Below are 11978 nucleotides of genomic sequence, written 5' to 3' on the forward strand. Positions count from 1 at the left end.
GGAAATTTTGAAACTATCTAAATTGCTTTCCCAAATGTACCATTTTTGTCCTTAGCAAACTGGAAGAAAACTAACACAAAATAATGATGTCTTATTCTTTTCTCCAGTTGTTATTCCAATGTGTTTCACTCTCCAAATTCACAATCTACATATTTGGAGTATATCAAGTTAAATACTCTATTGTTACCTTCAAAATGAATGAATCATTACCAGAAACCTAGGTTTTTGTACCATCTAGTGGTGCATCCAAATATAGCTGATATATACATATGTACACACACACACACACACACACACATATATATATATATATATATATAAACAGTTCTTTTTAAAAATATGTAGGTATTGGTAGCCTCTTTGCTTCCTTGTCCCCTAGTGCTTCCTGGATAACATATGGTCCACCAGCACCAAGAAGATCTGGACCACAGAACATGTCTTTGAGTAGCCACCCATGGGCAACCATTATAACAGCTGCAATGCAAAAGCACCCAAATCCAATGAACCCACGTGTGGTTGGAATGGATGTGCTGGACAGACACGTAGACCCCTCTGGAAAGCTGCACAGCCACAGGCTCTTCAACACCGAGTGGGGCCTGCCCTCCATCATGATGTCTCTTATTGGTGCAGCAAGAACCAAAACATATGTGCAAGAACATTCTGTAGTTGATCCTGTAGAGAGAACGATGGAACACAAATATACTAGTACTTCATTTACAAATACAATTTCAGTAGATGAGAGACTCATATACAAACCATATCCTCAGAACCCAGAAAAAACTGCTGTAATTCAAGAAGCAAGAATCACTGTGAAAGGAGTCAGCCTCAGCAGCTACCTTGGAGGATTGCTGGCAAGTACGACATCTTCAAATGCTAATAAAGGCCGAGAAGCAATGGAGTGGTTAATACATAAATTAAATGCTGAGATTGAAGAACTGTCAGCGTCGGCAAGAGGAAGCATAAGGACACCGACAGCGGAGGCCTTTGTAGAGAAATGACAGCCGTCTGTTCTCCATCAGGCCCCCAGTTCTTCAGGCCAATGTATTTATTTGTTATTGAAAAAAATACAACTATATTTTAGGTAGAATTTTTTTAAATAAACTGGAGTAAGACTATGTGACTTTTGATAAAATAAAAATATGCAGGGCTTGTAAATCAGAAGGATCATCTGAAGTTAGTATTGTCTGAAATGGGTATCTGAATTCCCCAGAGGTAGAACTGAAAGCTTTTCATACACTGGGAATCTACCTGGCTTTGGACCAATCCCAGAATAAAACAGAGCCTCCTCTTCAGAATGGACCATGTGCTGCTGCCGTAGAATTCAACAGCTTGCATGAGGGAATTCACTGTAAAAGGAGAAACTGTACAGTTTCAAAAGACATTAATTTGTATAAAATAACTTGCTATGTTAAAAAAAGCAGTGTTTTGATTTGGTACTTAAATGATATTTTTGGAGTGAACATAGCACTATAAGAATATATGAGTCCAACAAAAAATATGATTGTGTTACATTAAAGAGTACTGTATTGATTTGCCAAAGTTTTCTAACTTAGTAAAGGTACTCCCTTCCTTGGAAAAAAAGTTATGTATGTATTTATCTGAAAGGTAGACCTACAGAGAGAGAGGAAGAGGCAAAAAAGTTTTCACATAAACTGATCTGCAATGGTGAGGTCTGGGCTGTTCCAAAACCAGGAGCCAGGAGCTTCTTCCAGGTCTCCCACATGGGTGGCAAGGGCACAAACATTTGGGGCATCCTCTACTGTTTCCCAGGCACATTATCAGGCAGCTGGATTAGAAGTGGAGCAGCTAGGACTCAAAGCAGTGCCCATATGGGATGTCAGCATCACAGGATGCAGCTTAACCATGCGTGCCACAATGTCGGCCCCAGTTAACAGCCCTTTAAGAGAACCCTTAAGTGCTTGGATAATCATGGATTATTTCATTTGTAGAGTGTAAGTGTAAGGAAAATGTTCATTGCATAACTCTTTACTATTTCTTTGAGCTCTATAGCTTGATTTCTTACCTTGTCATGAAAATGACTGATCCAGGTGTGCAATCTGAAGAGTCTAGGTATGAATTGATTATAAGGATAAAGGCAAAAATCCACTTACAGAGTTAGGGTAAAGAAAATAAATAAAATGTTCATCACTTTTCATTATTTTTCTTTCTTGCATTTCTTTTAAAAGTTCTCAGAACTAATTGGTTTTATTTTTTTTCTCTTTTTTTATTAAACTTTTATTTAATGAATATAAATTTCCAAAGTACAGCTTATGGATTACAATGGATTCCTCCCCCCACAACTTCCCTCCCACCCGCAACCCTCCCCTTTCCCGCTCCCTCTCCCCTTCCATTCACATCAAGATTCATTTTCAATTCTCTTTATATACAGAAGATCAGTTTAGTATATATTAAGTAAAGATTTCAACAGTTTGCCCCCACATAGCAACACAAAGTGAAAAAATACTGTTGGAGTACTAGTTATAGCATTAAATAACAGTGTATATCACATTAATGACAGAGATCCTGCATGATATTTTTTAAAAAAAAGATTGATTACTTTTCTATGTAATTTCCAATTTAACACCAAGGTTTTTTTTTTTTTCATTTTCAATTATCTTTATATACAGAAGATCGATTCTGTATATAATTAGTAAAGACTTCATCAGTTTGCACCCACAGAGAAACACAAAGTGTAAAAATACTGTTTCAGTACTAGTTATAGCATCACTGCACATTAGACAACACATTAAGGACAGATCCCACATGAGATGTAAGTACACAGTGACTCCTGTTGCTGACTTAACAATTTGACACTCTTATTTATGGCGTCAGTAATCTCCCTAGGCTCTAGTCATGAGTTGCCAAGGCTATGGAAGCCTTTAGAGTTCGCTGACTTTGATCTTATTCAGACAAGGTCATAGTCAAAGTGGAAGTTCTCTCCTCCCTTCAGAGAAAGGTACCTCCATCTTTGATGGCCCCATTCTTTCCACTGGGATCTCACTTGCAGAGATCTTTCATTTAGGTCTTCTTCTTTTTTTCTTTTCCATGGTATCTTGGCTTTCCATGCCTACAAAACTCTCATAGGCTCTTCAGCCAGATCCGGATGCCTTAAGGGCTGATTCTGAGGCCAGAGTGCTGTTTAGGACATCTGCCATTCTATGAGTCTGTTGTGTATCCCGCTTCCCATGTTGGATCGTTCTCTATCTTTTTGATTCTATCAGTTAGTATTAGCAGACACTAGTCTTGTTTGTGTGATCCCTTTGATTCTTAGACCTCTTTGTCTCTTTGGGACTGTCTTAATTCACTCAGCATGATGTTTTCCAGATTCCTCCATCTTGTTGCAAATGACCGGTTTTCATTGTTTCTTACTGCTGTATAGTATTCTATTGAGTACATGTCCCATAGTTTCTTTATCCAGTCTACTGTTGATGGGCATTGGGGTTGGTTCCAGGTCTTAGCTATTGTGAATTGGGCTGCAATAAACATTAATGTGCAGATGGCTTTTTTGTTTGCCAATTTAATTTCCTTTGGATAAATTCCAAGGAGTGGGATGGCTGGGTTGTATGGTAGGGTTATATTCAGGTTTCTGAGGAATCTCCAGACTGACTTCCATAGTGGCTTAACCAGTTTGCATTCCCACCAACAGTGGGTTAGTGTCCCTTTTTCCCCACATCCTCGCCAGCATCTATTGTTGGTAGATTTCTGAATGTGAGCCATTCTCACCGGGCTGAGGTGAAACCTCATTGTGGTTTTGATTTGCATTTCTCTGATTACTAGTGATCTTGAACATTTCTTCATGTGTCTGTTGGCCATTTGGATTTCCTCTTTGGAAAGATGTCTGTTGAGGTCTTTGGCCCATCTCTTAAATGGGTTGTTTGTTTTGTTGTTGTGGAGTTTCTTGATCTCTTTGTAGATTCTGGTTATCAACGCTTTATCTGTAGCATAGTTTGCAAATATTTTTTCCCATTCTGTCGGTTGCCTCTTCACTTTCCTGACTGTTTCTTTTGAAGTACAGAAACTTCTCAATTTGATGCAATCCCAATAGTTAATTTTGGTTTTGACTGCCTGTGCTTCTGGGGTCTTTTCCAAGAAGTCTTTGCCAGTACCTATATCTTGCAGGGTACTCCAATGCTTTCTAACAATTTGATGGTTTCGGGTTGCAGATTTAAGTCTTTAATCCATGTTGAGTGAATTTTTGTGTAAGGTGAAAGGTAAGGGTCTTACTTCAAGCTTCTGCACGTGGAAATCCAATTTTCCCAGCACCATTTATTGAATAGACTATCCTTATTCCAGGGATTAGTTTTGCATCTTTGATCAAATATAAGTTGGCTGTAGATGTTTGGATTGATTTCTGGTGTTTCTATTCTGTTCCATTGGTCTATCCATCTGTTTCTGTACCAGTACCCTGCTGTTTTGATAACAATTGCCCAGTAGTATGTCCTGAAATCTGGTATTGTGATGCCTCCGGCTTTGTTTTTGTTGTACAAGATTGCTTTGGCTATTCGAGGTTTCCTGTGTCTCCATATGAATTTCAGCATCATTTTTTTCCAGATCTGAGAAGAATGTCTTCGGTATTTTGATTGGTATTGCATTGAATGTATAAATTGCTTTTGGGAGAATAGACATTTTGATGATGTTGATTCTTCCAATCCATGAACATGGAAGATTTCTCCATTTTTTGGTATCCTTTTCTATTTCTTTCTTTAAGGTTTTGTAGTTTTCATCGTAGAGATCTTTAACGTCCTTGGTTAAGTTTATTCCAAGGTATTTGATTGTTTTTGTAGCTATTGTGAATGGGATTGATCTTAGAAGTTCTTCCTCAGCCGTGGCATTGCCTGTGTATACAAAGGCTGTTGATTTTTGTGCATTGATTTTATATCCTGCTACTTTGCCAAACTCTTCAATGAGTTCCAGTAGTCTCTTAGTAGAGTTCTTTGGGTCCCCTAAATAAAGAATCATATCATCTGCAAAGAGGGATAGTTTGACTTCTTCCTTCCCAATTTGTATCCCTTTAATTTCTTTTTCTTGCCTAATACCTCTGGCTAAGACTTCCAGAAGTATATTGAAGAGCAGCGGTGAGAGTGGGCATCCCTGTCTGCTACCAGATCTCAGTGGAAATGCTTCCAACTTTTCCCCATTCAATAGGATAATGGCCGTGGGTTTTTCATAAATTACTTTGATTGTATTGAACAATGTTCCTTCTATACCCAGTTTGCTTAGAGTTTTCATCATGAAAGGGTGTTGTATTTTATCAAATGCTTTCTGTGCGTCTATTGAGAGAATCATATGGTTTTTCTTCTGCAGTCTGTTAATGTGGTGTATCACGTTGATTGTTTTGCGAACATTGAACCATCCCTGCATACCAGGGATAAAGCGCAATCGGTCTGTGGATGATCTTTCTGATGTGTTGTTGCATTCTTTTGGCCAGAATTTTATTGAGGAGTTTTGCATCTATGTTCATCAGGGATATTGGTCTGTAATTCTCTTTCAATGCTGCTTCTTTTTCTGGCTTAGGAATTAAGGTGATGCTGGCTTCATAGAAAGAATTTGGGAGGATTCCCTCTTTTTCAATTGCCCTGAATAGTTTGAGAAGAATTGGAGTCAGTTCTTCTCTAAATGTCTGGTAGTACTCAGCAGTGAATCCATCTGGTCCTGGGCTTTTCTTTGTTGGGAGAGCCTTTATTACTGTTTCAATTCCTGTCTCAGTTATGGGTCTGTTTAGGTTTTCTATGTCCTCCTGGCTCAATTTAGGTATGTTGTATGTGTCCAAGAATCTGTCCATTTCTGATAGATTTCCCTGTTTGCTGGCATACAAGTCCTTGTAGTAATTTCTGATGATTCTTTTTATTTCTGTGGTGTCTGTTGTTACGTTTCCAGTTTCATCTCTGATTTTATTGATTTGGGTCTTTTCTCTTCTTTTTTTAGTTAGTTGGGCCAGTGGGGTGTCAATTTTGTTTATTTTTTCAAAAAACCAGCTCCTTCTTTGGCTGATTTTTTGTAATTTTTTTTGGATTCAATCCTGTTGATTTCTTCTTTGATTTTAATTATTTCTCTTCTCCTACTGGGTTTGGGTTTGGTTTGCTGCAGATTTTCTATATCCTTGAGATGACTTGAAAGCTCATCTATTTGGTGCCATTCCAATTGTTTTTTTAACTTTTATTTAATGAATATAAATTTCCAGTGTACAGCTTATGGATTACAATGGCTTCCCCCTCCCATAACTTCCCTCCCAACCGCAACCCTCCCCTCTCCCGCTCCCTCTCCCCTTCCATTTGCATCAAGATTCGTTTTCAATTCTCTTTATATACAGAAGATCAATTTAGTATAAAGATTTCAACAGTTTGCACCCACATAGAAACACAAAGTGAAACATACTGTTTGAGTACTAGTTATAGCATTAAATCAGAATGTACAGCACATTAAGGACAGAGATCCCACATGAGGAACAAGTGCACAGTGGCTCCTGTTGTTGACCCAACAAATTGACACTCTAGTTTATGGCACCAGTAACCATCCTAGGCTGTCGTCATGAGTTGCCAAGGCTATGGAAGCCTTCCAAGTTTGCCGACTCTGATCATATTTAGACAAGGTCATAAAAGACAGAGTGAGGATAGTAACCAATTATCCTAAGAGTGGCATTTACCAGGTTTGAACAATTATACAGCATTAAGTGGGGAAGAGGACCATCAGTACACACAGGTTGGGAGTGGAGCCATTGGTGGTACAATAGAGGTTATGATTACAAAGGAATGAGGCCCAAGTGCACTAGACAGGGCCTAGAACAAAGGACAGAGTCATTATTAGAGGAGCTAAGAAAGGTGCTGTCTAAGCTACAAGTAATTTTTCTGATTGAGAGGCAAATAGAACCTGATAGAAAAGGGCTTGATAATAATCTGGTGGGCTTTAGGCCTTGTAAATTCAGAGGCCCAGACCTATCTATCTCTTCACATGGGGTATATCCTAAGGGAGGTGTGAACCTCCTAGGGGAAGGCACTCTGTTGACTTTCATTACTTGGCTGGCCTGGGAGGAGAGCTAGCCAGGTAAAGGCAGGAGGCATCTCTAACAAGAAATTTACAGTTCTGCCTGCAATGTTGCTGACCCTACTTGACCATCCCCTCAGCTGCAGTGGTCACTTTGGAAGTTGGGCTGAGTGAAGGGCTTTTCAGCTTAGAGCCAATAAGATCTGTGGCTCTGACCTGGGCATCCTTCGACTCCAGGGCAGGTCCATTTCCAGTGATCCAACTCTTGGCAGAGCTGCCAGGGCTCTTCACAAGCTGACTTTTGCTGAAGCCCAGGCTTACCACATTGAAAGCCACTGCAGTGGACTGGCCTGTTGGGTCTCCTTGAGGGCAGATCACTGTACAGATCAGCCATTAATAGGCCTGCCACCCATTGCTTCTGATGCCTAGCTCTCTTTTCTTCCTGGTTTGTGTTAAAGCAGACTAGAGGATGCAAGTCAAGGGAGTGCCCAAGTCCCATCTCTAATCTTCGGTGGCCTGAACTACAAGTCTATAGTCACAGGCATGTTCTGTAGTAGTTTTTCTAAGGTAGACAATGCCCATGAGGAAAATTATATTCTCACGTTAAAAAACTTTCTTTCCCTTTGGTCTGAAAGGGAGGTTTTTTCTACTTACTGTATACTTCGCTGATGGCGAAGTGAATCTAGCTATGAGATTATTATTTAAGTTCTTATTTTGGCTATGCTATTACAGAAAAGTGTAACTATGGATGACAAAAGACTTTAAGTCGCCATGTTTAAAATTATAAACTCATCAGCCAACAAGAGGCACTTGCTTACTTCACAGTATTTTTGAAAGCACCTGTAGGATTTTACAAGTATTTCACCCTTTAGGCCTCTGGGGCTTTCTCATTAAGATAACTGTCATGTCTAGAAACACAAGATCATTAGACTTTTTAATTCTCAAACATTTTTATTAATAGCATTTTCCATTATAGAAACTTAAAGTCTGGTACCACATCACATCTTGACAGTCCTTCTAATATACTCCAAATAGCCTGCTTATTTGGTGTCTCTATAAGATGAGAGACATAGGTCCTTCGATTTTTTCAGTTGGGCCCAAACTGGAAAAACCAAAGTCCAGGATTTACTGGAAATTTTAGAGACCAGATTGTTTGAAACTTTGATTTTTTGAATGCCTGTCAAGAATGCCAAGAAGGCTCAAAATCCAAAATATCTGGTTGAAATAAGATTTCTTAAAATCATGACATAACATAGACCAAATTTGATCATTGTTACAAGGTGATTATTCAAATCTTTGAAAATAAGCACATATTTAAATAACGCATAGCTCTTAATAAAAAATCAGCTGTTTATATACAAAAGATCAGTTTAGTATATATTAGGTAACGATTTCAACAGTTTGCCCCCATATAACAACACAAAGTGAAAAAAAATACTGTTGGAGTACTAGTTATAGCATTAAATAAGAGTGTACAGCACATTAAAGACAGAGATCCTACATAATATTTTTTTAAAAAATTAATTTTCTCTTGAAAATGAATCATGATGTGATTGGAAGGGGGGAGGGGGCGGGGGGGGAGGGTTGTGGGTGGGAGGGAAGTTTTGGGAGGGGGAAGCCATTGTAAACCATGGGCTGTGCTTTGGAAATTTATATTCATTAAATAAAAGTTTAATTAAAAAAACTCAGCTGTTTTTGAACAATTAGAATTTAACAGACATCAAGAGAACATAATAGATTACTTTAACACATTGCTTTAACAGAGCATCAGAGTTTAATTCTATGTCAAAGAGAAATTGAGCTTCCTGGGATCTTTTGCTGTGAGGTTTCCTTCCTTTACCTTCTTTCCTATTGGTGACCATGTTTCTGTGTTTCTGTGTGTAACACATCTTTAAGCATCTTTTGCAGGGCAGGATGAGTGGCAACAAATTCTTTCAGTTTCTGTTTGCTATGAAAAGTCTTAATTTCACCTTCATTCACAAATGAGAGCTTTGCAGGATATAGTATTCTGGGCTGGCAGTTTTTCTCTCTTAGTACCTGGGCTATGTCTCGCCATTCCCTTCTAGCTTGTAGGGTTTCTGATGAGAAGTCTGCTGTGAGTCTAATTGGAGAACCTCTAAGAGTAATCTGACGTTTCTCTCTTGCACCTTTTAGGATCTTTTCTTTATGTTTCACTGTGGTGAGTTTGATTACAACATGTCGTGGTGAGGATCTCTTTTGGTCGTGTTTTTAGGGGTTCTATAAGCTTCCTGTACTAAGATGCCTCTGTCCTTCTCCAAACCTGGGAAATTTTCTGCTAGTATCTCACTGAAAATGCCTTCTAATCCTTTCTCCCTCTCCATGCCTTCAGGAACTCCTAGAACCCGAATGTTCGGTTTTTTAATAGTATCCTGTAGATTCCCGACAATATTTTTTAGATTTCTAATTTCTTCTTCTTTTCTTTGGTTTGCCTGTTTCCTTTCCTGTGCTCTGTCTTCTAAGTCTGATATTCTCTCTTCTGCTTCGCCCATTCTGTTCTTAAGGCTCTCTAATGTTTTTGTCATTTGATCTATTGAATTCTTCATTTCATTATGATTTCTCGTCGCTATCACAGTTTCTTGTTCTACTAGTTGTTTCATTTCATTTTGATTCCTCCTTAATATTTCATTTTCATGAGAGAGATTTTCTATCTTGTCTATTAAGGATTTCTGTAGTTCAAGAATTTGTTTTTGAGAACTTCTTAATGATCTTACCAATTTTTTGAGATCTGCTTCTTGCATTTCTTCAATCTCATCATCTTCATAATCTTGAATTGGGGTGTCTTTTTCATTTGGGGGCGCCATAGTGTCTTCCTTGTTCTTGTTAGCTTGGTTTTTGTGTTTGTTGTTTGGCATGTTGGAGATATTTGGTTTCTTCACTGTGGTGTTTTTTCTTGTTACACTATGGCTCTATATTAAGTGGACTGTCTGCTTTTGGTGGAGCCTTATAGGCTTGAGATGAGTGTGGACTGAGAGCTGTGTTTGGTTCCTCAGGGTTGAGGGTGTGTCAAAGATGACACTCCCAGGTTAGGTGTGGTAAATCTCTCTTTTTTTGATTCAAAAGGGAAGTAATTCCGCACAGCTGAACGTAATTGGAGGTAGTTAGCAGGCAAATGATATACCCACAGGAGCCAGAGATCGGAAGCTCTTTCCCAAGGACCACACAGGGAATCTCTGCTGCCCTCAGTGTGGGCTCCAGTTCTCCTGCAGTCTCCCACTGGGTTGCCAAGTTAGATCCTAATCTCCTGTTATTTCACCCCTCCCCCCAGAGTCAGGTTTTTCTGCTAGGCTCAGGGCCGGTGCAGACCTGAGGTCGCCCTGCTTATGACGTATGTCCAAAATGGCGCCTGCTCTGTCTTGCTCACCTTTGAGAGATGAGCGGAGAGAGAGAAACTTGTGTCCGTATCGGTGACTTTTTAAATTTTTTTCCTGTCTCTCTTCTAGTTAGCCTGGTGAATTTTTCCCCACGGAGTTTCAAGCCTCGTTCCCTCTAGCCTCCTCTTTCCGCTTGCCCGCTGGTGTCTCGGGCTATTGAGGTTCGGCTCACCTCGCGTTCCAGCGCTGGTGTGTTGAGTCTGCCGCTGGTGTCCCGAACTTGTGCTCCCACGCTCTCCACGCAGGTCCACTGTGAATCACTAGTTCCGGAAGAGTTTCCTCTGCTGTTTCATCCCCTACTCTTCCTTGACCCTGCAGTATCTCCACTTATATTAAACTGTCTCTCGCCCGGACTAATAGTGTGCTCCCTGCCTATTCCACCATCTTGCCGCTCTCCCCATTCCAATTTGTTGATGTAGGCACCTATTGATATAAATTTTCCTCTTAACACTGCTTTTGTTGTATCCCATAGGTTTTGGTATGTTGTGCTGTTATGCTCATTTACTTCCAGAAAATTTTTGATTTCTCTTTTAATTTCTTCTATGACCCATTGTTCATTCAGGAGCATGTTGTTCAGTCTCCATGTGTTTGCACGTGCTGATTGGGTTAAGGAACAAAACCCATCTTTTTGCTGCTTACAAGAAACTCATCTTTCCAGCAATGATGCATACAGACTGAAAGTGAAAGGCTGGAAAAAAGATATACCATGACAACAGAAATGAAAAATGAGCAGGCGTAGCCATCTTAATATCGGAAAACATAAACTTTACCACAAAAACTGTTAGGATAGACAAAGAGGGGCACTATATAATGATTAAGGGATCCATTCAACAGGAAATATAACGATTATCAATGTATATGCACCTAATTACAGGGCACCGATTTATTTAAAAGACTTGTTAAGGGACTTAAAGGGAGACTTAGACCCCAATACAATAGTTCTGGGGGACTTCAATACTCCACTCTCAGAGATAGACAGATCAACAGGACAGAAGATCAACAAGGAGACAGTAGATTTAAACGACACTATAGCCCAAATGGATCTAACAGATATCTACAGAAGTTTTCATCCTACACATAAAGACTTCACATTCTTCTCAGCAGTACATGGAACCTTCTCTAGGATTGACCACATACTAGGCCATAAAGCAAGTCTCAGCAAATTGAAAAGAATTAGAATCATACCATGCAGCTTCTCAGACCACAAAGGAATGAAATTGGAAATTGGTTTTATTTTTAATTGTACATTCTAGTTTAAAAGCCCACATAACATAAAATGTACCACACTAACCATTTTGAAGTGTAGAGTTCAGTAGTAAATATATTCACAGTGTTGTTATGCAACAGAACTCTAGATCTTCTTCATCGTGCAAAACTGAAACTCTAGGCCTAGTAATCAGCAATTGCCCATTTCCTCCTCCCACTGCTTCGTAGGTTATATCAAGGGATCACTCAGAGACATTCTTATACAGATGAGTGTCTTTACCAAAAGCAGTAATTACCACAAAAATAATCGACTTTCTCCTGCCCACTACTTCAACAACAAATGAATGGTTCTGAAATAGTGACACTCTTATTTTTTGCTGTTGCTAATTAAATTTCAGA

General features: G+C 39.2%; 1 protein-coding gene across 1 annotated transcript; it reads left to right on the top strand.

The window, feature by feature from the left end:
* The first annotated feature begins 464 nt into the window (after positions 1–464).
* On the top strand, positions 465–998 carry LOC133753747 (PRELI domain containing protein 3B-like). The gene has a single exon (XM_062184459.1). It carries the CDS (start codon positions 480–482, stop codon positions 996–998), a length of 519 nt encoding a protein of 172 aa, XP_062040443.1. The 5' UTR covers positions 465–479.
* The last annotated feature ends 10980 nt before the right edge of the window (positions 999–11978 follow it).

Source organism: Lepus europaeus, chromosome X, assembly GCF_033115175.1.
Source record: "Lepus europaeus isolate LE1 chromosome X, mLepTim1.pri, whole genome shotgun sequence".
NCBI classification, from domain to species: Eukaryota; Metazoa; Chordata; class Mammalia; order Lagomorpha; family Leporidae; genus Lepus; species Lepus europaeus.

Bases quoted from the DNA above. Each gene is read 5' to 3' on its own strand.
- LOC133753747 (XM_062184459.1), top strand. From the start codon at position 480: ATGCAAAAGCACCCAAATCCAATGAACCCACGTGTGGTTGGAATGGAT.